Genomic DNA, 27,845 nt, shown 5'->3' with positions numbered 1-27,845 from the left:
GATAGTTTATTACGTTTTATTTTTACTTCATATAAAATATCACAGATTAAAATACAATATTTACATTTAACCCTCTGAAGAGCTATGCAACAGGATTGTCATTATTTTGTTGTCAAGTATCTATCAATACAATGACGTAAATATAAAAAGACCTCTATATAAAAATTCTTCAAATATTTCTCGTGAAAAATAAGACTGATACTTAAAGTTTTTTTTTTTTAAGTATATAACTAGTGGTTCGTCTCGGCTTCGCTTTGGTAAAACCATAATTAATTATTCACATATACCTTGCACTTGAATCACTCTATTAAAAAAAGGCGCATCAATATCCATTGTTCCATTGTGGTTTCAAAGATCTAAGGATACATACAGAGACACAGTGGGAAGCGATTTTGTTTTACACTACGTATTGAAAATAACGTGATATAGATACAATATGTTTGTTGTTAATTATTTTCATAAGATTTACTTAAGAATTAATTTACAAAACGATTTTAGATAAGCACATTATTAGTTTTGTTGATTATTTATTATTCTAATGAAGAGGTCTTTTTGTGATATTTTATGTAATAATTTAATTGGCAGTGATTAATCATTGCATTCAGTCTTGCATCAAGAACTTTATACAAAAATTTAAATGCATTGACAATAATACAATTCATAAAAATATTACAATTTATATTACGAAACTTAATAGTCAAAAAAGTGTTATTTTAATTAATAGTTAATGAAACAAGCGAATTAAAAGCACTACAAACAACAAAACTTAAGGACACAACGTAATAAATAGGAAAACTAAAAAAAAATGTATAACTACATATTCACAAAGTGGTTTGTTGGTCTTTAAAAAACGTGTGCATTTGATACATAGTAGAATAATGTGTAAAAATAAATTATTCTACTATGAATCTAAAACTGTTTTGATACACAAAAAATTAACACATTTTTTTAACTCACAACAGCATTTCAACTGTAGGTTTAATACCTACAGTTAACTAATTGTACATAAATAATAAATAGTACAATATGATATTAGCGTGTTATGTTAATTTCGGCCTTATTATAGCGCTCGCCTTACGGTTCGCACAATAAGCACTTATGATGAAATTTGAAAAAAATTAAAATTCTTCTGAAATACTGCCAACCGTTAACCGAATTTTCAAAAACGACAGTTAAAACACATAATGACACGTGATACGGCGACCTAAATGGGAGACGTTCAAAAGTCATTATGACGTCTATTTTTTAAATTCAACAGTAGCGACGTCCCTACCGGCCAGATAAGTTTATTCCTCATTGCACCATTTGTCCTCACTTCACTATAGTCAAACAGATTTTGTCCCTATAGCTCGTGTCTAGGGGTCCAGTTGGTAGGGTCACCGCCACGTCCACCTTGGACATGGGCGATGACGTCACGAGGTCCGCCATTTGCGATGAGGAGCACTCACTTGAACGCGAGGTTATTGTCCTGGCTGTAATGAGGGTATTTTTAGAATCGTTGAAGTTGATTAATGAATTGTTAGTATTAGACTTCTGGTCATATTCAGCTTTTGTAACTCAATTCATAGCAAATTGGATGCCATTTTCGCCGTATAGTAGAATTGTTCAGAAAGAGTGCGTTGCACCAGTCAACTTTGACGTTAACTTTAACCTGGGCGCCGTAGATAAAAATATGACGTACTTTGCGTTGTTCTTGTTAAAGTTAACGTCAAATTTGACTGGTGCAACCCAAACTAAAAGTTTATGCGGTATGCGTGTATGTTAATATTTTCTGCATATTTTCTCTTTTGGCAATAATATACCTACTCTTTTGACAATGATTAATATTTGTATGAGGTATATGTGTTGTAGAGATAATTGCAAATAGACCGATAGACGGCCGATAGGCGAAACTAAAGCAATAGATTATTGATAAGTTATCGATGGCCTATCGATAGCAACAAATCGATCTAAACAATCGATAATATTACTAGTCTACACTAATCTATTACTACTATATATTACGATAATATTACTAGTCTACACTAATTAATATTACTACTAATCTACAATACTATCATTAGCATTGTAGAAATTGAAAGTCAACAATCAACATATTTACCTAAACTATCGCATTTATAATAGAGTAAGAGCTGATACAGGGAAAAATATAACATTTTTGATCTGTATGTATTCCAAAAGTGTGGCAGACTTTCGCACATACTAGTATCGAATCATGAATTGTCAAAATAATTAATACTTACAATTAGTGTAGCAGCTAGACGCTGAGTCAGCTGATGGACTGTATGGCTTCATCTCGTAATGATTACTGCCAGCCGATGACGGGTGATGACTCCGATTCACGAAAGGTGATGCGTAACTGGTGATAAATATATTTTTCAAAATAACAATGAGATTAAAAAGTTCTGGAATCGAGCGGGAATTGAACCCGCGCCCCTGTCTGTCCGGGACAGTGCTTTTAACCACTCACTCACACATCTCATTATTATTTAAAAAAATAAGTTTAAAAGCATGTGTGACTTGTAGAACAAATCCATTTAGTTAAATATATATTTTTTTAATTTCTGTCAATAAAAATGTTCATTACGCCTACTCACTTTGGACAAGCTGCACAGTTTGCACTATTTGCAAAGTTTTTTTTCGAATGGAATCTTGCATATGTATTTTTATGTACAATTTATTTTTAATTGTGTACAAATAATACCTGTCTCTTAACTGCGGCATGTCGTAGTGGTTGTCAGGTCCTTGCATCCAATACTGGTTGCAGCTTCGAGTCAGATCAGGTCCAGTGTTACCCTTTTCCCGAGTTGAGTATGTCTTCGGTATGCCTACACGGGATTAAAAGATATAAATTGAACATAGTGTGGATGAAATGAGCTTATGTCTTTTTCGCGCTTCTATTTAATTAGTTTTTTGATGTATATTTTTTTGGCATGTGTCTGTATTCCAGACGTACCGAACAAGAGTTAAAAGTCTGAAACAAACATGTCTATTAATGCACCAGTTCCCAAATACCTAGTCTTTTTCATGCTAATACAAATACCCAGTTCCCAAATACCTAGTCTTTTTCATGCTAATACAAATACCCAGTTCCCAAATACCTAGTCTTTATCATACTATTACAAATACCCAGTTCCCAAATACCTAGTCTTTTTCATGCTAATACAAATACCCAGTTCCCAAATACCTAGTCTTTATCATACTATTACAAATACCCAGTTCCCAAATACCTAGTCTTTTTCATGCTATTACAAATACCCAGTTCCCAAATACCTAGTCTTTTTCATACTATTACAAATACCCAGTTCCCAAATACCTAGTCTTTTTCATGCTAATACAAATACCCAGTTCCCAAATACCTAGTCTTTATCATACTATTACAAATACCCAGTTCCCAAATACCTAGTCTTTTTCATGCTATTACAAATACCCAGTTCCCAAGTACCTAGTCTTTTTCATACTATTACAAATACCCAGTTCCCAAATACCTAGTCTTTTTCATACTATTACAAATACCCAGTTCCCAAGTACCTAGTCTTTTTCATACTATTACAAATACCCAGTTCCCAAATACCTAGTCTTTTTCATGCTATTACAAATACCCAGTTCCCAAATACCTAGTCTTTTTCATGCTATTACAAATACCCAGTTCCCAAATACCTAGTCTTTTTCATACTATTACAAATACCCAGTTCCCAAATACCTAGTCTTTTTCATGCTATTACAAATACCCAGTTCCCAAATACCTAGTCTTTTTCATACTATTACAAATACCCAGTTCCCAAATACCTAGTCTTTTTCATGCTATTACAAATACCCAGTTCCCAAATACCTAGTCTTTTTCATGCTATTACAAATACCCAGTTCCCAAATACCTAGTCTTTTTCATGCTATTACAAATACCCAGTTCCCAAATACCTAGTCTTTTTCATACTATTACAAATACCCAGTTCCCAAATACCTAGTCTTTTTCATGCTATTACAAATACCCAGTTCCCAAATACCTAGTCTTTTTCATACTATTACAAATACCCAGTTCCCAAATACCTAGTCTTTTTCATGCTAATACAAATACCCATTTTACGCCTGCCTTGTCATAATTCTTTGGAGTTCAGGTAGTCTATGCTATGAACAAAGGACTAACCTGCTCGAGCGGCAGCATACCCAGGTCTAGCGCTCCTGTACTTGCACCAGACGAACAGTATGGCGGCACCAGCGATCAACATGGCAATCGTGATTCCAATCCCCACGTATAATGTTGTGTTGTTTGTGTACATTCCTATGAAGAGGAAATTAGTATAGTAAATCTCAAACAAATAGGTATCTTGGCTAGAAGCAAGAAGTCAGTTATATTTCTTCGGAAATTCATTTTGTCAAACATATTCGAAGATTCTGACTAAATTAGTTCAGCTAAAATTCTGACTAAATCACAATCTTTATATAACTATGGATCAGCTCATAATAGCTATTCTATAAAGATTGTGAAAGCTTTTCTTAAGTATCTAACATATTAAGCAAAGCCTTATGTAGCGGAATATCAATCGATGGCAGTTGACAACGAAAATAGGTACAAAGTTTTTTTCCAAAACTGAGCCACCCCAATGGCTCCATTTGTATGCAGCTGTTAGGGAAGGTGGTAATCATAATGAAACTTTCGTTTCCTCTAAAATCCTTTGAAAAATTAACTTTGTTATGACCTCTTCTTCTTAGTGTGACGTCTCCACTAAATTTGTCAGGAAATACGACAAATTGACTTACTAATTCCAGGCGCGCACATCCCATCGACACACGAAGCATGCTGTGCAGTTGCTCCAGAACAAGTGCCAGTACACGTCCTCCTCTTGACTCGAACACACTCCTCGCTGCAGACGGACCATTCTCCCCAAGATGACCAGGTGCCTCCTGGTGATAACAAGCAATTCTTATTGGAGGGAGAGATCCCTTCATATGGGATAAGTCCGACTACAGACCGAAGACGAGATAGACTAAAGGACTGTTTCACCATATTCCAATAAAATATCATATTATACAATCTGTCAGACAAAGTAACCACTAGATAAATCTACCTACAGTTATTTGCTAGTAAGCCCCATCCAAGACTTGCGATACACAATTTTAACGTTTTTGGTATGTTACATTTAGGTTATCAGATACTTTATGAAAATGTAGAAACCAAACATGCCATTCCCTTAAAACTCTTATTCCATGGTCCACCCCACAAACACACACAGACACATCCAACAAGCCCTCCAAATTATGTCTTATGTCGAAACAGAGGACTATTAAGTCCTGAAATATTTTAAGTTAAAATTAGTTCACAAATCGAATACTTTTTATTTTTTTAATAATTGTAATTGTTCTCTTATTAGTTTTTAGCTAACTTTTTAACGTCTGAAACAAGATATACGTTACCTACTTTTGATATTTATTATAAAACTTTGCCATAACTTTTTTAATACGAATGTATTCTCGAAATGGTGAAATATTCCCAAAATATTGCACGCTGATGCATGTAACGACGAGTAACAGTATTAACTACATATTATTAATTTACTTACCACTATGACATCTCAAGCAATCGTCGTCAGTCTGTTCAGCAGGTCCTCTGCAAGGAGCGCCTCCGTTAGCTGGTGCTGGTTCCGTGCACGAGCGAGTCCGACGGCGACCACTAGTCTGTGAGCCGCAGCGACAGGCCAGCCATGGTGTCCAGGACGACCAGCCACCATTTACTGAGGACAATTTGCTAGATTGTACTGTCTCCTTCTCTCATCTCAATTAGCGCCTTGGCTCGATACCACGGCACCATGCTGAGCTGGTCGCCATTTCGGCTTACATATTGTATTCGATCTATATTCGATACTCTTTTGTACTTTACCTTTAAGTGTTAATGTTTAATGTGTGGATTTTATGTGTTTGCCGAATAAATGTTTTTTTTTTTTATTTCTTTCTTTAATCTCCGCAAATTCAATGGACGGTCACGTAAAATCTATTATATAATATTATTAATAAAGAAATCGCAGTAAGGAACAAACAGCTTTATCGAGACTTGGCTAGTTTTTACAGAATGTTTTTGTTGGGATATTTTTTTGAGTTGACACATTTTTCTGTGCTGAGAAATCGTTAATTTTATAACGTCAAATAATTGACCAAAAGTTTTAAAAAATATATGCAAAATCTTTCGTTCAAATAAACAAATAAAATCTTGTAATATTCCAATTAAATACAGACAAGACGTTAACCAAACAAATTGACAATCAGACAACCAGACTTGCAAGTGGAGTTCGAAGCTTGTAAAAATCAAATGTAATGTTCCCTCATTAATATACCGTCATATAGTTGTGATTGCCGGACGAGCCACCTGCGGTTTTACGATATTAATGTACACAGAACGTTTCATACTTTTTGTTCTGTTTCCTCTTGGGGTCGAACTTAAACGACCTCGGTGGCGCAGTGGTAAAGTTCTTGCCACTGAACCAAGAGGTCCCGGGTTCGATCCCCGATCGGGTCATGATGAAAAAAGATCTTTTTCTGATTGATCTTGGTCTTGGATGTTTATCTATATATGTATTTGTTATAAAATATAGTATCGTTGAGTTAGTATCCCATAACACAAGTCTCGAACTTACTTTGGGGCTAGCTCAATTTGTGTGATTTGTCCTGATATATTCATTCATTCATTCATTATTCAACTTGATAGATTGCTGTGCTGTGCTCTGCTAAACGAAACTAAGTTTGACAATTTAATTTGACAAATTTATTAATAGAATGTCTTCTTTTGTCAAAAATTACGAAATTCTATTTAAGTCGGCCCGCTGAGCAGAGCACTGCGTAAAAACGAAATTTAATAGAATTTTCTTTGACAATATAAACATAATAATAGTTAACAAACGTAATTTTATTGTTTGTTCGAAAGCTTGCTTCATTTAGCACAGCATAGCATAGCACAGTACTTCTGTGGAGTTCGCCTGTGTCGGTTATATACTATCACAGTCTGACTATCACAGAGTTTGTCAGTTTCGACATACATTGCTGGTATTTCAATATGTAATATAATTATAAATTAGAGCTCTCGTAAAAAGTACGCAATGTTAATTGATTGGCGTCGGCATCAGACCCTGTGTGTAGGCTGCATTACCTATAACATTATCAATTTGCGCTCTTTGCTGACCATGGTTCGCCTCAAGAAATGAATTGCTCATTTTTTATGGCCATTGTAAAGATTTAAGTTTGCCATGTGACAATTTCTACTTAATTACGGTTTAAATCGGAATCTCTCTAACGGTTATTTTATTATAATAATTATATTTAATATATTATTGGAAATAGAGTGAAATAAATAACACTTTTTATATTCTTTGTAGTATAATTATGTAAGTAAAATTGTTGTTCTTTTTTAATTCCATTATATTCTTGTAGCATCATTTTCAAGATTAAAATTACAATCTATTTTTTGTCTTTTAGAATATCTATTTAAAAACAGTAAAACTATATGTTGTAAAACTGTATGTTATTTGATTTCTCCATAACCTCGCCACGATATTAACTATCACAAACGGTTATTTTTCGAAATTTAAATAAGGAAATGAAAAAAATTCCGGTTTTTTTTTTTCATCTCATTAATTAAAGCATATGTGACATGACATGTATGTGTCAATATAAGATTATTTTTCTGTTAGTGTCTACACAACAAATATTTACTAGAAATTATAGCCTTTTCTGCCAATCACAACGTTTGTCTCACGATTAGACACAGACATAGCCGTTTGTAATCAGACCTGCATTACTATAAAACTATGTCCTCGCCTCCGACAATTAGCTGATTACTTCCAACTATCTCAGACTCGATCAATAGATCCGGATCGTCTTAAAAACTACAATCTCGACTTGCGATCTTTCCATTAACGGTTATAATGGAATGTGCGTTTATTGTACAAGAAAATTGCCGCAATTGGAAGCGACCGTTTCAAACAAGTCGTTTACTGGAATTTCACGGTAAAGTATCGTTGTTTACTTTATTACAATGTATAATATACCTATAGAAACGAAGCTTTTTGTAAATAAAATATATATTATAAATTAACTTTATCTAAATTGAACGAGCTTATTAGGAACCAAAACTTTTACTATAATAAATAAATATTAGTAGGATTATAATATTATGAATGCGAGATTTTTATGTTCATTAAAAATTTTCTTACTTGATCATGCAAAATACTGGGTGGATTTCGATAAAGTTTTGTACATAATTAGAGTCTTTATGAAACTTTTTTGACTGTGTACATTATGTCCTTTTATATATTATTAGAAAGAAAAAAAAAACATTGTAAGAAACAATAATGATAAGCCATTCTGGCATAATAGGGACCAACTCTGTTCAAATGAGTTTCTTTCGGCATTTCTTCTCAGCAGTGGTCGTTCCGAAATGCCAGTAGTTTGTAGCTTGTGAGAAATAACTATAAATATAAAAATTGACAAGAAAAAGTGCCTGTGAAGGTCTAATTTCTGAATAAATGATTTGAATTTGAACTATAATAAAATTTTCCTCACAATATTAAGGTAACCATGATTTTATCGAAACATGTGTCAGGTATCAATAAAATCTTTATAATCAATATATTCTCTAATAATTGAAAATATTCAATGAACAATTTTCTGGAGTTTTTTCTCTTATCGATTACATGCCATAAAATCGAATCGTAGATTCAATTACACCATACCATATACAGAGAGAACTGCCACATCAGACTCCCGACGCCCTGCGATGTTCTCAGCCACACAAGTGTAGTTTGCCATGTCCTGGAACAAAATATAACGATATCACACTTGTCCAGTTTTTTTTTCTTTTCTATATTAACTAAAAGTGCGCCCACATTGTTCATTCACGCTCTGTTGTTTTTATTTTGAAGTTTTTATGTTGTTTTTATTTTATTTTGCAGAAATTGCATGGACATTCAGCGTACGTCAACTCACGTTAATATTACCACCTATGGAAAACAACGGAGAATAACGGAAACACACGACACAAGGTTGAAAAAGTCTGAATCGGTTCTCCGACAATTGCTACGTCTACGAACGTTTCGTCGACAAATTTTTTCGACATCGGGCGTTTGAACGACAGAACCCTTCATCTACGAACGATTCGCCGACAGAATATAGGAGGCATTGGGAGACTTTCGATGTCGAAACATTCTGTCGACGAAACGTTCGTAGACCGTTTCAGACTCGGTTGCGATGGGTCTTGGTTTCAAGTTATTTAAAAAAGAACGGATATAATATCCTGAGGGTTGGTTAACATTGTAATCCTAAAAGAGTTCTACTTTATCCCTTACGTAAGGATACATAAAAATATTATAAAGATAGTACAGACGACAGCTTAATACGAGCAGATACGAGTACGTTTATAAATTGTTTAATTATTCATTTACTCAAGCAAAAATACATACAAAGGGTATAAGATTATTTTATTTAAAAAATGGTAATCATGCCGCAAAAAACATGTGTGTTATATTATATTTATATTATATTATATTATAGTTATATTATATTATTATATTTATATAATATTATATTTTTATCAGTTTTGTGCCAACTGCATAAACTCAAAATCATTTCGCATTTTTAAAATTTATGGTTACATATAAAGTTAACGATATATTAATAAAATAAACGAAAAGCACTAAGCTTAAGTTGTTTGTTTACTATCGCTGTTAGTTATTTTTTTTAGTAAAAGCAGAGTTTTACTCGCGATTTTACTGGAACAATTTGATATCCGTAATCCATGTTGCACAATTTAAAGTCATTAAAGATAAGTGTGTAATGATCCTTTGAGGCCCCGCCGCGTTGATTGGAAATTAATATTTTATAAAAAATATTTCTTGGAAAATGTTTAGACCAATATGGAGTTGATTGGAATTCTTATAGGCAAGTGCTGCAAATAGATACACACAGTGTAAAAACACAGTGTAAAAACTTTGGTAAACTGTGTCATTGTATCACTCTTACTTATATCCTAAGTATCATTAGTAATGTCTGCACAGTTATTTTTGAAGTGAAAACTTCTTTAGCGGCGTTGTGCGCTTTTTGTGATGGGTAAAAAACATTTAACTCGCGTCAGGACACGCGTGACCCTGATCGAAAATTCGAAAGACGGCAAAAGTGCACAACGTAATATTCAAGTTTTCACTTCTGCCGGCGCTCCCGGAGTGCAACCCGGTTTTTTACAGAGTGATTTATTCAAAAAATCTACATATTTTATAAGTTTTTTATTTAGTTCCTGTCCCGATGCGTGTCTGTTTGTCGGTAATCAAATCTTGCAAGTTAAATATTACCTACTTTCGCTGATACTACAGAGTTGAAATTTTCCACTTCGCTTCAGTTATTATTATGATAAGCAAGATCGGATCCCAGGATCGGCTCCCAACGAGGAGCTCCAGGAGTTCCTGAACGTGGGACGTCAATGGTTCATTGTACGGCCATGTTTTGCCAATTTCAAAAATTAAATTTTTGTAAAAAAACTTAAGCTAACATCGAAAACTGACTTCTACAGTTGGCAATGTTAACTAATAGGATACGATAACCGAAACATACTTTTAAAAAAAAAAACATTAAAAAAAATAAATCTTAAAATATTTACCTGTAAGTCGACTCTAGGCAATACTAGAGCTTCGTCAGTAGCCTCTAGTACAACTCCGTTTCTGGTCCACTTGATGGTGGCAGGCGGAGCCGCGGGCGGAGGCTTGCATCGGAAGCCCGCCCCTCGACCCGCTTCTACTGTTGTGGACTGAGGCTGGTAGGCGAACTGCTTCTTTATATCTAGTGATAAAAATATTTTACATTAATTTTCATATATTTTTATTATATTATAGGACTAGATGTTGCCCGGGGCTTCACGTAATAGCTTTAGGGAATTAATTATTTGGTCTGCCATCTTAATATTTGGTAAACAAAAAAAAGTCAGCCTTATATTTATTTTGCCAGCAAATAATGATTTGGTAAACAAAAAAAAAAATCAGGCGGCAATTTTTGTTCCGCAATAAACCGTGATAATGACCAACAATTTCAATAAGCAGGCCGGCAAAATAATTATTTGGGCAGGAAGATTTTTTTGGTGACCATAACACATGCCGATCAATTATTACAATATTTCTTCTAACCAAATATATTTTTTGCTGGCCAAAATACAAATAGTTTGCGTTTAAATAACACCTGTAGCTTAATAGCTAATAGTGAACTTTTATTTTATTGAACTCTGAGCATATGATCTGTCGTTCTATCCAACGAAATCTAGGCCAAAACTTTATATTTTTAGTGGATCATTACAATATGGGGTATATTGTAATGATCCACTAAAAATATTAAAGAACACCAAATTTATCAATTCATCATTCGCACCATAACTATCCCCGCATCTACAATAAGTCTACACTCCACCCACCCCCAAAACATGCCGAATAAAAGCAGTAAGCATAATTTATCAAACAGCGAAAACCCCCAGTTAACGGTCGGATGTACTTCCTGTCTGTAATAGCACCCCTAGGGGATGGAGGGAGGGGTGGATAGTTAAAATTACGATATTTTTAAACCTAAAGCTGAAACCGATCTGGAGTTACGATCGTTGGCCAGAAGATATTTGGAGATAAAAATTGATGATCTTTCTCGAATTGCGAAAAAGTTTTGCTATTTTCCGCCGTAGAATTTACGTCAATTTCATGTTAATTTCTTCTGGTATTATTTAAAGCTGTATGTTTGTTGAAATTTATATAACTAGCGTTATAAATTACATATCTATACCTTCCTCTTGAATCACTCTATCTATTTAAAAAACTCGCATCGAAATCCGTTGCGTACTTTTATAGATTTAAGCATATATAGGAACAGACTGTCAGTGGGATGGAACTAAAATTCTGAATTAAATATATAATTAGCAATAATAGTAATGCCCTTCTAGTATGATAGGGACAAACACAGTTTAAATGAGTACCTTTCAGTATTTGTTCTCAGCAGCGGTCGTTACGAAATGCCAGTAGTTTGTGGCTTTTTGAGAAATTAATGTATAATATAAAATTTGTCGTGAAAAAATCCTCTGAAGGTCTAATTTTTGAATAAATGATTAGACTTTTATCACAGTAGATAAACCAATAAACATTTGTTTTATAACACAGATAACTAGACTACAAGATGATACCACCAACTGCTAACCAGAAACGGCTATCCCACTTCTGAAGCAACAAACAAAAGGCAGTATTATGACGAATGCATTCAAGAATAGCTGCAAAACTGACGTGAACCATCCTTGCATTTTGCATTAGCCACGTCATGCCGGTGCAACGATAGAAGCCCAGAAGGGTTATTCACTATGAGACCACACGGAGTTGACCACACGTATGGTCAAATAGTTTAGCTCAAAAATATTTATTTTGCATTCACAGTTCACCATCGTTCTTCGTTGCGTCAATGCACCGCTGTGCCGTTCCGATGTTTTTGAACAATGACATGCGTCGACGCAAAAGAGGACCTCTTCTTCCATCAACATTTGCTTTCGTTGAAGGATAATGTTATAATCCAGCTTAGTGGTTGTTAAGAAAAGATAGCATACTTCGAAAGAAAAACTGATACTCTTTAACCGCACATTTTTGTAAATACAGTAGTCGAGAAAAATATTTTTTTAACCTATACGTTAGAGTCATATAATCATTATTACATATCATCCGACTGTACTAATAAATAATGGCCAGAAAAAATATATGTGTGGTCAATTTAGTGTGGTCTTATAGAGGATCACCCGTACTAAATATGTAGATTGTTGAGTGGTGGTCGGTGTACAACTGTATACTTGTTCAGAAATATATAAGCTTGTTTAATTTTTTCTTTTTTTAAATTTCTGTATATTGCATGCACATTTATAATATTGGCCGCTTACAAAAAAATAAAGATTTAAAATATTGTTTCAAATTAGAATTGTATTGTTTACCTGTGTTACTTCAATATTTTTGTATATATTGTCCCAATGTTTGTTTGCTATCAAATCTTGCAAGTATTTTTAATAAGTAGTATATTTAAATTTTCATTTCATAAAACATCATGTTTCCATTCATATATTCTATGTTTAAAATAAAGATTTTAAAATCTTGTAAGTCAATGTTTACCTACTTCCGCTTGTCCTACAGAGTTGAAATTTTTGTTAGTTTCCATGAATACATTATTGTTATTATTATAAGCGTGACCAGATTGTGTACACTTATGATCGACTCCCAATGAGGGAACTCCATTACAACTCGGTTCGGTTCCGTTCAATAGCGTTGACATGATTTTTTTTGTCCCTTGAGATTAATAAACTAAGTAGACATCTCTGGCGCATGAACTGAGAAGACATCTCTGGCGCATGAACTGAGTAGACATCTCTGACGCATGAACTGAGTAGACATCTCTGGCGCATGAACTGAGTAGACATCTCTGGCGCATGAACTGAGAAGACATCTCTGGCGCATGAACTGAGTAGACATCTCTGGCGCATGAACTGAGTAGACATCTCTGGCGCATGAACTGAGAAGACATCTCTGGCGCATGAACTGAGTAGACATCTCTGGCGCATGAACTGAGTAGACATCTCTGGCGCATGAACTGAGAAGACATCTCTGGCGCATGAACTGAGTAGACATCTCTGGCGCATGAACTGAGTAGACATCTCTGGCGCATGAACTGAGTAGACATCTCTGGCGCATGAACTGAGTAGACATCTCTGGCGCATGAACTGAGTAGACATCTCTGGCGCATGAACTGAGTAGACATCTCTGGCGCATGAACTGAGTAGACATCTCTGACGCATGAACTGAGTAGACATCTCTGGCGCATGAACTGAGTAGACATCTCTGGCGCATGAACTGAGTAGACATCTCTGACGCATGAACTGAGTAGACATCTCTGGCGCATGAACTGAGAAGACATCTCTGGCGCATGAACTGAGTAGACATCTCTGGCGCATGAACTGAGTAGACATCTCTGGCGCATGAACTGAGAAGACATCTCTGGCGCATGAACTGAGTAGACATCTCTGGCGCATGAACTGAGTAGACATCTCTGGCGCATGAACTGAGTAGACATCTCTGGCGCATGAACTGAGAAGACATATCTGGCGCATGAACTGAGTAGACATCTCTGGCGCATGAACTGAGTAGACATCTCTGACGCATGAACTGAGTAGACATCTCTGGCGCATGAACTGAGAAGACATCTCTGGCGCATGAACTGAGTAGACATCTCTGGCGCATGAACTGAGTAGACATCTCTGGCGCATGAACTGAGAAGACATCTCTGGCGCATGAACTGAGTAGACATCTCTGGCGCATGAACTGAGTAGACATCTCTGGCGCATGAACTGAGTAGACATCTCTGGCGCATGAACTGAGTAGACATCTCTGGCGCATGAACTGAGTAGACATCTCTGGCGCATGAACTGAGTAGACATCTCTGGCGCATGAACTGAGTAGACATCTCTGGCGCATGAACTGAGTAGACATCTCTGGCGCATGAACTGAGTAGACATCTCTGGCGCATGAACTGAGTAGACATCTCTGGCGCATGAACTGAGTAGACATCTCTGGCGCATGAACTGAGTAGACATCTCTGGCGCATGAACTGAGTAGACATCTCTGGCGCATGAACTGAGTAGACATCTCTGGCGCATGAACTGAGTAGACATCTCTGGCGCATGAACTGAGAAGACATCTCTGGCGCATGAACTGAGTAGACATCTCTGGCGCATGAACTGAGTAGACATCTCTGGCGCATGAACTGAGAAGACATCTCTGGCGCATGAACTGAGTAGACATCTCTGGCGCATGAACTGAGTAGACATCTCTGGCGCATGAACTGAGAAGACATCTCTGGCGCATGAACTGAGTAGACATCTCTGGCGCATGAACTGAGTAGACATCTCTGGCGCATGAACTGAGAAGACATCTCTGGCGCATGAACTGAGTAGACATCTCTGGCGCATGAACTGAGTAGACATCTCTGGCGCATGAACTGAGTAGACATCTCTGACGCATGAACTGAGTAGACATCTCTGGCGCATGAACTGAGTAGACATCTCTGGCGCATGAACTGAGTAGACATCTCTGGCGCATGAACTGAGTAGACATCTCTGGCGCATGAACTGAGTAGACATCTCTGGCGCATGAACTGAGTAGACATCTCTGGCGCATGAACTGAGTAGACATCTCTGGCGCATGAACTGAGTAGACATCTCTGGCGCATGAACTGAGTAGACATCTCTGGCGCATGAACTGAGTAGACATCTCTGACGCGTATGTACGAGAAGACCCGACCAAATAAAATGGGAGAAGACGAAGATGAAGACTGAAAATGAGTAATAAAAATAAACTATAAATAACTTCTAATGCAAGACCATCTAAATTTAATGATTGATATCTAGTTTAATCGAGTACGTTGATTCGCAGTTCATTGCCTTGGGTATGTTTTCAATTAGTGCAATGCCAATATCTCAACATCATCTGATCGTATCACGGCGCATCTGCAAACTATTGAGCGTAACAGGAATGCATTCAATTGATAGGCTACATTATCTGTAACGCCTTAGGTAAGTAGTTTTTGCTTGCGGCTTAGTTGCCAGTAATATTCTTCGGTATTGCCAGTACATACATAATAAAACATTATTTGTTTTTTTTTATGCAGTGTGCTGTATTTTTAAGATACCTTGCTTTTAAATCTTTTATAGGATTACTTCGTGTCCGTTTGTATGTCTGTATGTCAAGATCCTTTTTCTGAGAAACGGGTAGAGGTATCATGATCTGTTTATTTATATTGACTGCTCGAGTTTAGATTTCTTTTAGCGATTATTAAATTAAATTTATTAGAAATTTTCTCTCCGCGCTACTGATTGATTGATTTATTGACTGATAGAAAAGGGCTCAGGCTAAGTTTTAAATCAGAATTTTACACGTGTTTAGAATATAGTTAAATAAATAAACTCGATAAACAGTATGACGATTTATGTCACATATTTCGCTAGCAAATCAAAACTCTTCAACAATCTCCACACCAAAAACCACTTCAATTCAATACTCCGTTTTGACGTGAAAGAAGAACAAACGAACACACTTTCAAAGTTGTGATAATAGTATAGAAGTGTGGATTTCAAAGATAGGGTGACTATTTTAACTTTGTTCATATTGAATAACTTGCACGACGAGAGTAACGTTGTAATTTTGTGGCAGTCACCACGATTCATGGGAAGACATCATTCACGCCCTACGTATCTTCCGTTCGTTCGTTGATATTATTATTATTCATATTATTTATTTATTAAAGACCAATAAAAAGTTTAACAATATTACAAATCTTAAAGTCAATTTTATTTAATTCATTTCCCTATGCTAAATTGTTAGATTTTTTATAGATTTTTCTTGGTCATCCTAGGTTAGATAAATCAGAAGAAAGTTAGTTTAAATCGTTCGAAACAATATTTTGGGCCCCTGAAAATTGCCTGAAATTTATAATAAATGCTTGGTCACCCTACACAAGCTTGCTTACAAAGCGTGTTGTCTCCCATGCAGGTCCTGTCTTCAGTCGCGTTGTCACTCCGCGTGGGGTGCTATTTTAAACAATTTAATTGTTTCCAATACGCATGTCGCTTGTATTTTCGTTTCCAATTAAAGTGACGCGAGAGAATTTAATAATAGCCGCCGCAGGGATAAAATGCAATACATTTTCTCTTTAGGACAAAACGTAAAGCAAAATCGGAACGCAATAAAATGTTCGCTTATTTTCGACTGGAAATAAATTAAAATTAAATTGCAATTTATTATTGTCTACCTGATGAATATGTGATTTCAATTGCATATTTATCGTTCCCACAATTTGTAGATTCTAGTTGGCTTTAGTATACGTTATGTTTGCAATAATCGAATATATGAAAAGGTTATCTATACATATAATAAAACTGTAAGTAAACTATGTCTGTACAAAGGAGATATTAAAGAAACATATTTTTAGAAGGTCTTTATGGGACTAATTAGACGCCAAAACATTTTTTTTTTGAATGAATAAATTTACCTACGTACGAACCATAGAAATGGGTTTAGACGCACGAATTTTTAATATTTTCTTAAAAGACATTTATTTTGTATCTTCCCCTTTTAAACAATACCAACGTGCGTACAAGGGGCGCTATTTTAGATAATGGAGCCCGTTAATTGTCCGCCGCCATTTTGGTCGCATGCGCACATATTTAGACACTTCCTGTTTTCAGCATTCCTTAATTGTCCTCTAATGAGAATATATGTGAAGCCTAAAGAAATTAAACTACTTACAAAAATCTCGTTCCCGGTAAAGTTCGGGGCTGTGATGCGCCCAAGCCCGGGGTCAGCGTAAAAAATTAACATAAGATGCTTTGTGCCACACTAGCGCCGCCATCATAATTTCACGATATATGAGCACATAATGGCCACCAAAACCAAAAGTTTAGTCAATTGTGACCAAATTGTGACAACCTATAATACTTTCTATTAAAATATTTACATAGTGTGGAATAATCTGTTAAAACATATTTTTGTTTTTCCCTGATAAATGAAAAATAATATTTAAAAAGTGGTGGAGCAAGTGCGACAAAGCGCCTTAAAATTTTGAAGATATGGCTACGATTTTACAACCACGCCTGACGTTAACCCTCCTCTAATCAAATGTTATTTAAATTTATTTATGAAAATTGTATTATTGAAACATCAAAAACAAAGCAATCAACAATAAAACCTGCCTTTTAACTGCAATTAGCATATAAACTATCGAATTAAGACTTTTTAATTACAAATTTCATGCGAGTCGATAATTCCGATCAGATGTATAATATCGTCATTATAATCGACTCACAACAACTCCATTAATAAACCTCTTAAGGATACTGCCCTTTATTTTATAGGTAATTAAATGGACAGGTACCTTATAAATTTATTGGTGCTATTAAGTCCTTATATACTTTCATCCGTTGGAATATAAAATGTTTTAATTAGTATCATGCATTGACACACCTATCCATTGAAGCATACTGAGAAACATTTACTACAAAATTATGTGGCGTGTGGTCCCGCCTTAGAATAGAATGGAGTGGTCCCTAAACTCCCGGTCGGGTCATGATGTAGAGGTCGTACGAGGCGACTTAAGGTAGGATAGGTAACAATAGCACTCTCATACAGAATTGGTGTCAGGCAGGCAGCGGCTGTGAGTGCGGCATTTTAATTTCAACTTTGTTTTCTGACCCTTCCCACAGCCCTGAACCACAGTATAACACCTGAAAGCAACTGGGAATATGCGGATATGACAGAGAAATCTTAAAATATATACACTACACCAAATCATAAGCTATTATTTACCGACTACAGCAAAAGTAAAAGGAAAACATATTTTCGACATCAAAAGTCTATAATTAATGACAAAATTTAATTTATTATGAGTTTCATGACGACCTCGGTGGCGCAGTGGTAAAGTTCTTGCCATTGAACCGAGAGGTCTCGGGTTCGACCCCAGTCGGGTCATGATGATCTTTTTCTGGTTGGCCTGGGTTTTGGATGTTTATCTATATATGTATATGTTACAAGAAAGTACAGACACAAAAACACAACCATTAATAATTAATAACGACAAAAATAGCCTACAATTGAATTTCTACATAGCTTTGGATGATAACCATAAAGGGTGAAAGGACAATAAGCCGTAAACATTTTAATTAAAGGTGAATTAAAACCTGTATGGGCGGCGCCGTGGCGCCAACTCTTTATTTGAACCCTTTAATATTCATACATTGACGTGTATTGTCATTATATGTAAGTACTATATTATATACTAGATTTGTTAGAAATTGTAGACGTTTTAGCAATAACAATGTGGGCCACAGATTCATAAGAACTGATCCTGAAAGGGACTTCTTGTGGATCACTATTTACTACAAAATATATAGTATATTCATATAGGTATATATGTATAAATAAAATATAGAAATAAAGATACAAAACCCAGGTGAGAATGGAATAATTCATTTTCCGTGTTGACTGACATATTCGTTTATTTATCAAAAAATAAAAACTATAATAGAATGAAATGTCTAGAAGCTCTTACAAATCTAAAATACGGGTATTTATTACTAGAATACTATTAGAAAACAAACCAATTTTCATCAAATTAATGGATTGATTTATTTCTGAAATACTAAATAAATAATAGTAAAGTTCGTACTTCTGAATTTAGGCCTTTATCACTTTAAAATCTAAGTTACAAACAACAGTTACATGCCATTCAAACCGTTTCATTTGTCCCCCTAAAACTGTGTTTTGGTTACAAATTTGACCAACAAAACGTTACGAAAATTGGGTCAAATCATTATTTATAGTCACCCTACTACCCTAACCTTGTCACTAGCGTCGAGATAGAAAACGGTTCTCTTAATTAACGCACTGTTATAATTAAATGTATACCTATATGTAATGAAACTGACAACGATGTTCACATTGGGTTACTTTCAGAAAGTAGATAAATAAATATGTTTATATATTAAATACAAATTTATAATTATAAATAACAAAGAGATTCTGGGTATAAGAAGGCTGGCAGCATTAACTCTCTGAACCGCTATGGCAATCATAATAATATATTAAATAGTTTAAGATAGTAGAAAACATTCAAACAAAATAGAACTAACGGGAAAGTAGGCTTATCGTTCCGGAGTGAGATAAATATCCAAGAACCAGATAAATCTGAAAAAGATCATTTTCCATCTAGATCTGACCGAGGATCGAACCCGAGATCTCCTGTGTAGCAGTCCGTGATAGATACGAGTACATTGTCCTTGTTGTGCAGAGCTGAGGATTAGATTATCGTACGAGTTCTTTTTTTCATCTCATTATTTCCACTAAAAATCCACTCGAATCAGCATCTGTCTCAACATCTCTTTCTCACATGATCATGGTTTCATTCTGTATCATGATCCATTCTGTACCATGATTATTGACTTTTAAATGGTATACCAATAGATAGGATCTCGATAACATTAAATACACTGCTACTGGTTTTCATCATTCCTGTACTCGCCCCAGTCCAAAATACCAATATGAACCGCTAACGTAGGGGCTGGTCCCCTAATGATAAAATTTACATATTCATCGTCACCGTAACGTTATGGTGAGGTATTCTATTCTGTATTTTCTGAGGTATAACTTTATGGTAGAGGTAAAACACAAAATACTGATGATCGTTTTGATTGAGTTACTGCCATCCATCGCCGAAGCTAAACTTACGTTTAGTGTCATATTTTGTTTTGTAAAAACATTTAGAACAAATTATATACCTAATTACACTGATCAATAAAAAAATGTATTAACATAAATGGATAGTGAAAATGAAATTAAGAACAAAGGTGCTATTTTCTTGATCGTACTAATGGTCCTTCAGTTTGAATCAGGTTGTACCTTCTCTCTATCTGAACGTTTTTCCGCCACCGCTGAGAGTCGATGCCCCTTGCAAGGTCCCCTTTCCTGCCTTTTCTTCTTCTCTTCCCTCGATCTTCGGCATCCGTAGTAGACACACCATTAGTACGAATATCACATATTTTTAATATAAAATGGTGTTTTAATCCTATGCTGTGTATAGCTAGTCGGGAGTACTGAGATACAAGCTCTGCTTAGTTCAAACATAAGTCTCTCACAATCTTAATTGGTTTCACACGTTGTTAACAAAATGTCTATCAGTGTACTAGATAGTGGAGAAAAAAAAATTTTCAAATCTGGATTTCAAGTGGATCAATCAGACTCATAAACAGTCACACCATCGCTTTGGCTTCCGGTGCGGTGAAGAAAAACAACATAAGAACCTGCACACTAGTTGTCTGTTCACTAGTGCATAATAAAGCTACTATCTCTAAATGGTAATCGTTATGGCAAATCAGGTACTTATATGCGACTTATAACAGCTGTTTAGCGAGGCTCGGTGAACGATTTTTTCGGCGAATCATTCTTTGGCAAAGAATTAATTCGTAGAACCAAGCAAGGACGAAACGAGGAGTGGTGAACCTTACATTCGGAGTTGGGTAATTCGGAGCTCCGTGGCGTAAAAGTATATTATATACATTTTTATTTCAACTTTCAGTCCCCATTTCAGCTCTTTGATAAAAATATAGTTCGATATCGGATCTTTAAAATTTACATATCAAATTATTCAAAATCTGCTTATTTAGACTTTCAAATTTATATTAAGCATGGAAATATTAATAATGTAAATACTTACAGGCATATTCAATATACACAGCTTGGCTCCGAATCTTTCCTTTGCTGTTCCACGCAAAGCATTCACAGCTATATTTCCCACCAAAATACGCTTCTAGCTCATTTCTAGTTACATTCAGTTCAGCTTCAACCACTCTTACTCCATTCTGTGGATCCACATGTTCGAACTGCTCAGTTTTGTCTGTTCGTACATCATTACATTTGAAGAATACTTGCAAAGCATTAGCTGCTCTGCATAGTAAAGTTGCAGGTTTTGTTTTGATAACATAAGAGTTCTTTGGTTCTAGTAAGAATATTGGTAGGCCGTCAATCGTTTCATCGTTTTCTGGTATTGGGATGTAGTCGTCCTCTTCTACTTCTTGTTTGAAGTCTGAGAGGTAAGGATCAAATGTCAGGAGGTCGTCTGGATGTATGTATTCTGGCCTTGTCTCTTTTTCTGTTGTATGTTCTGCATCTGAAAAATATAAGGGTTTTAGTTTTTGATATAGTGTAACAATCGAGTAGGTAGCTAACTTATCTATCCCAGTGACAGAGGATTTTACTTTTTGTGTTCTTATAATTAGTTACTTTCCAAATAGTTGAATCAGATATTTTTTCTAATGCCAAAAACAAAATGTTATATGGAGCATATATGCCAGTAGTATATCGTGACGTCACGGATTAATAAAAATGATCAATTAAAGTATTTAATTATTATACCTATTTGGTTCTTTAAACACCCATATGCATTTTAAGTTGGTAATAAATAATATAATAATAAAAATAAAATAAGCCTGGCCATGAAGAAATACTTTTTTCTTCACAAATGCGAACATTGTTTCATTCTTGCATTCTATTTATTGGATTACCAACTGAGTTATTTTAAACGTAATACTATATGAAATTCGTCATCTTTACTCTTTGATTTCACGGCTTAAATATCTCATATTCGTGTTTATTTAAAACAAATTATAAACGAATGATCTTCCTTTCAACGTACAAACCACATCGATAATAGCAACCGTTTTTATTAAAAGAGATCGTCGGCAATACGAACATCCAACAAAATTATTTATTATCAGTTAGCCGGCGCTCTACACATAACATTATAACGCCCATAACAATCTGTTTTAGCAACAAAAAATCTACGAATCCCAAGCCCCTAACGCAATCTACCTGGACGTCTGGATGCACCGTTTTGGTATATCCTTTTTTGTATTATTTCATCGTTTTTACTTAATAACGAATATAGCTACTATGAAATGATCTTTTTCTGATTGATCCGGGTCTGGAATGTTTATCTATATATGTATTTGTTATAAAATATAGTATCGTTGAGTTAGTATCCCATGACACAAGTCTCGAACTTACTTTGGGGCTAGCTCAATCTGTGTGATTTGTCCTAATATATTTATTATTATTTATTTATAGCTACTCGTATGCTGCATACGAGTTAATTATTTGTTTAATTAATTTATCAATTTATGAATTATTTATCCAGATATATGTAACGACATGTGGTCTTGATTTGTCTGAATAGATGCTTGTCTAATAAATCATTTTCATTTTATTAGCACGCAAATCTCTGAAACAAAAATTTTGTATGTTTATTCGTGAATGCTACTCGTATCTTTATAAATTCCACAGGTACCCTATACCTGTGGAATTTATAAAGTTAGCATTTTAAGGATTTTTATAATTATAATTTCACTACAACTCTTTTTTAACGCTTCACGTGAACATGTAATGTTTTGTCAGACGTAAATATTACAAGGAAAATTGTAAAACGTGAATGTACTTTTAGATATATCATTCAGGTCTTGTCATAGTTTCTAAAATAAACAAAACAAAAGTAAAACACTGGCCAAACAACAAAAATAAAATAAAAACAAAAGAAAGGACCCATCCAAGAGCCAGACAGAGAATTCGCAAGGACTCGACTAAAACTCACAAAGTTAATTGACAAACAGGGTTGTACGTACTATTTAACTTAAGTTGTCGAACTCTTAATTGGTTCTAACTGGAACTGGGGACTACCAGGGTATTGATCGGGAGGTTTATTCTCTCTAACACCTTTTGCAATGGCCCTTGGAATATTTTGGATCTGTATCATCGCTTGCTGATAAAGCATCTGTTGGCCTGTGTGAACAAATTGAACAGATAGCGTTAAAATCTGATATTGCGGGCATTAATAGGTTGCAGTGACCACTTCCCATCAAGCGGAATGCATGTCTGTTTACTAGCTCAGTAATATAAAAACAAGTCAATGGGTCCGCAGGTTTCGGTCTATACACAAAAAGATTTATTTTTTTTAACAAATGAGAAGATAAAGGAATACAACAATAAAAACATTACCCTTCTTTCACAGTCGGGTAAGTAACAGGTGCTAGAATACTCGAAATCGGGAGGTACGATAATGATCGTTCGTTTGTTACACCGTTCCGCTTCAATGAAATTATTGGAATTGCTTTAAACGTGTCGTTTAGAAACGGATGCTATGGGACTTGTTTACATAGTAGTACCTAGATGTTTCGTTTTGATAACGACTTGGAAAATATGTAAATATTTAAAACATAGAGCAGTCTTACTTTTCAACTTTTATTTTTATTACTGCAGCTGACCCGATATTTTATCTGCAATCAAATCTTGCAAGTTAAACTTCACTTAATTCCGCTTAGCGTTGAAATTTTTACCGCATGTCGCATCAGTTTCCATGACAATGCATTATTACAGCATAACCTGAAGTGCGCCCAGCTCCCAACGAGAGAACTCCTCAACGGTTTACTTCACGAACATGATTTTTAACACAAGTTGAATGCAACAAGACCTCTCCGACGAAACGATAAAAGTTTGTTGTAAAAATTATTTTTTGTATTAACACCTTGTTTTGTTAACCTCTAAATAAGCAATACAAGTGATGTTGAGTGATCGCCTGTAAACCCCTGTAATACCAGCTCCACACTGTCGCCGAACTCGGACACATGCCGACGCGAATACGTGAACATTGCGTAGGTAGTAGGCGTGCTTTTATTTACCATAATTAAAAACTAGGCAATGTATACCGAATTCGCCAAAGTTTGGCAAACTATTAGTCGACAGTGTGGAGCCGGGATAACACCATGGGTATCAAGTGCGTTGCCGATCCTGAATTAATCTCTTCAGATTTTTAAGACACATATAATGGAATCAAGCAAAAACCAAGACAGATCATTCCTTCCATTTTTGACACATAAACACTGATATTCTATCTGTCTTTGACACACAATCAATAGACACAAAATTACTTTGAAACAGAAACATTTATTGCCATTTTAAAAGCTGTTACTTTAGTCTAAATGTTATCTGGCCATACAGCCTGGATATTGTGAAAGGCGATGTAATTTAGGTGTACTTAGATATTACATGATAAAGTGCCAGTAAATTACTGGTTATGATTTCGTTAGCACCAAAGCTGCAAATAACGACCGTGTTTTGATAACAGATAACTCTCACGGAGCCGTGGGCAAACTGCCTGGGAAAATTGACTTTTTGCCCGGACATTTTTTTGTTTATTCGAACTTTATTTACTTACTAGGTTTTGCCAGCGGCTTCGCCCGCGTGATATCCCACGGGAGCAGTTATTTTTCCGGGATGAAAGTATAAAGTACGGACATAGTATACACTATGTCCGTACTTCAAACTATATGAATGCAAAATTTCAAGAAGATTTGGTTGAGTAAATGAACGTCAAGAGGTAACAAACAAACTTACTTATGCATTTATAATATTAGCTAGGATACAAAAGGCGATGCTATGCTAAAAGCATTCGCTCTTCTACCCTAGGCTCAAACGCTCAACGGCTGAAGAAGAAACCGGGAAAATGCTCGGATAAGAGAAAGATTCCCTACCTACAACTTAAAAAAAAAATTAAAGATAATTTTATCTTGTGTGTTGAAGATTTAATTATGTGATAACGCACAGTTTGAGAAGCAGAAAGATAGGACGAACCGATGTATCAACAAATTTCTACAAGTACATAAATACATAATTGTGGATTATATATTTATAATCACGCGGAGCATCGCGTTGCATCGCTTCGTATAGACACGTAACATGCCAATGAAGAGCCATGCCCCATTGCTACGTTGCGATTCCGTTGTGCTGCGTTGTTTTCCATATATTTTGACAGTGACTGTACTGGGGGTATTATTTAATCTGTGACAGTGACGTGCGTTGACATGCATCAAAACTCCATATCGAGAATCTGAGCACACGTCGCATAGTTTTATATTAATAAAAGTGAATATCATTTTTTAAAGATCAATTTACCCATGTTCATGATACAGTAAATTTTTGAAAGATATATTATATTCAGTCTATATATATATATAGCCATATTCAGTCTGTTAACCTCATAATACAGCTCATTATTTCTAGAGACAAGATTATAGGTGTTTATAGTATAAATATTTTTTATACAGTCTAATCTTTGTTTATTAATTTTAACAGCCATACGTAGTTTGTTGTAGAGATATTAAATTACTTCTTTGTTATATTGATCTTTCAAACGAAAAGTACTGTAAATTTTAAATTACAAAAGAAGCAGATGGTCAGCTACTAAATACCAAGTTTAAAATTCTTTGCATTACGGAGAAACGACAAATATGTATAAACAGATTGACAAATCCACAGATTTTTTTTTCATCTGCATTTGATTACAATCATAATATGTTTCAGTATACCTTTTGACCATGTACTTTATTGTGTACTTACATTGTTATATTACTGATAAAAAATTATACATAGATTTATATTTAAAAAATGGTAAGCCCTTCTGGCATAACAGGGACCAACACTGTTTGAATGAGTTTCTTTCGGCATTTATTCTCAGCAGTGGTCGTACCGAAATGCTAGTAGTTTGTAGCTTCGGTAAATATCCTTTAAATTAGAATATGACGTGCCTGTAAAGGCCTAATTTCTGAATAAATGATTTGATTTTGATATAAAGTATTACTAACTGAGTGTTAATTTAGTTTTAGTTTCGAATATTTCTTTACAATACTATATAGAAACAGAAAATTTCTATTATTAAAAAAAATATTTTTTAAAAATACTCTGTATAGTTTGTAGACAGAGAATACACAAATATACTTAGATAAATCTTAACAGAAGCTTTCGAAATTTACCCTGATCCATGTAGGGCCTTCGAAGCCCTTGTTTAGAGCCGGGGTAATTTGCTGGTGTCAAGATTAGCGTCTCTACAGGAAGTCGTTTTGATATTCCCGTCTTTCCCGAGATAGTTTTAGCTATTTTGTTATAACTAAAACCTATATGGAATTAATAAGTGAAATATCATTTAAAAATAAATTTATATAATTGTATTGTAAAGGAATTGAATATCTTATCGGAATTGGTTTTAGACTTCAACTAAAATTTCTTTAAATTTAACATTTGTTTGGTTGGTTGATTAAAGATTTTTTTTATTCGGATAACAAAATATATTGATTACTTACCTCCATTTTTAACGTATCCAATAGACATAATCAACACCACCAAAATCCTAAAGGCGTATTTATCTAAAAACATTACTGTAAAGTCACTGAATAACCATTAAAACTCAAATTAATTCACAGACACTGTCCACTTTTATCAACACATTTTATGAAAAACAAATTTAATTTTAAAAACCGGTTTCCAAAGCATTCTAAATACTAATCACTGATTTAAATCAATTTCTTTTTAATAACCGTCAAGATTGAATTTGGAAATAGAAGATTTTGTTTTTATAATTCGAATTACGATCGACACGTGGTTCGAATGAATGAAACGCCGGGACGCGTGCACGCTATGCCGACGTTCTCGTCATACTACTTGTATATGGGATGGGGTGCATCTATATCGAAGTATCATTTTACAAAGCGACCGTTTGCACCTTTTATTTAAAAAAAAATAGTGGCCGGTGTAGAAAAGTTGAAATATTAATATTACAACTATTATTATGTAATTTTAGATCTTAATAATTAAAATAAAGCGTAAACTTTGTACATATGTGTACATATCACAATACTTGCTTTCTATCTTATTAATATCAAATTTCATCTCATTAAAGTTAAAAATGTTTTATTTCTATATTTTCCAATGCTATACTTATTTGTGATCTACATTTCTTATTCACAGTTCATTCAAACAGTTCATGCTAGCGCCATCTATTTTATAGAAACTAAACTTCACAAAAGCTTCAAAGCACTGAACATAAGTTGAAACCCAAAAGCTCCGCATCTAAGCAAACGAAGCTTTTACTATATTCGTGCTTCAAACAACCCTGTTTTGTTTTCGACTCCACTGGTAGAGGGCTAGAAATAGCGACCCCTTGTGAAATACGCGAGAAGCATACAACATTTCAAAAGGAGCTTTTGTAATTTGTACTAAGCTTTTAGTTAGAGTTTAGTTATAAAATTTTTAGTTATTGCATAGATGGGGTAACTATGAAATGATTTTAAATTATGAATTAAAAATAATGATATATTTATAGTACTTAACTATGAAAATAATTATAAGGAAATTAGGCTTATTCTGTCTGTACTAGACTTGACAATTTTT

General features: G+C 34.7%; 1 protein-coding gene across 1 annotated transcript; it reads right to left on the bottom strand.

Moving 5' to 3' along the window:
- LOC128670904 (netrin receptor unc-5-like) lies at positions 1-27,114 on the bottom strand. Its single transcript, XM_053746922.2, has 10 exons — positions 26,759-27,114; positions 21,289-21,741; positions 10,634-10,812; positions 8,718-8,796; positions 5,559-5,729; positions 4,759-4,902; positions 4,145-4,279; positions 2,705-2,828; positions 2,244-2,359; positions 1-1,472 (listed from the first exon to the last, which is right to left on the bottom strand). The coding sequence occupies exons 1-10, from the start codon at positions 26,829-26,831 to the stop codon at positions 1,312-1,314; spliced, it is 1,635 nt and encodes a 544-aa protein (XP_053602897.1). The 5' UTR covers positions 26,832-27,114; the 3' UTR covers positions 1-1,311.
- Between the last annotated feature and the right edge of the window lie 731 nt (positions 27,115-27,845).

The sequence above is a fragment of the Plodia interpunctella genome, chromosome 6 (assembly GCF_027563975.2).
Source record: "Plodia interpunctella isolate USDA-ARS_2022_Savannah chromosome 6, ilPloInte3.2, whole genome shotgun sequence".
In the NCBI taxonomy this organism is placed as follows: domain Eukaryota; kingdom Metazoa; phylum Arthropoda; class Insecta; order Lepidoptera; family Pyralidae; genus Plodia; species Plodia interpunctella.
The sequence above is the reverse complement of the archived record's forward strand: the minus strand, read 5'-3'. Positions and strand labels throughout refer to the sequence as shown.

What these genes read in the sequence shown, in the direction of transcription:
- LOC128670904 (XM_053746922.2), bottom strand. Translation starts at nt 26,831, where the DNA reads ATGTTTTTAGATAAATACGCCTTTAGGATTTTGGTGGTGTTGATTATG. An exon ending in GGCAGTTCTCTCTGTATATG is followed by an intron (nt 5,730 to 8,717) that starts GTATGGTGTAAT and finishes AATTGTCCTCAG; the next exon opens with TAAATGGTGGCTGGTCGTCC. An exon ending in GATGTGCGCGCCTGGAATTA is followed by an intron (nt 4,280 to 4,758) that starts GTAAGTCAATTT and finishes TCCTCTTCATAG; the next exon opens with GAATGTACACAAACAACACA.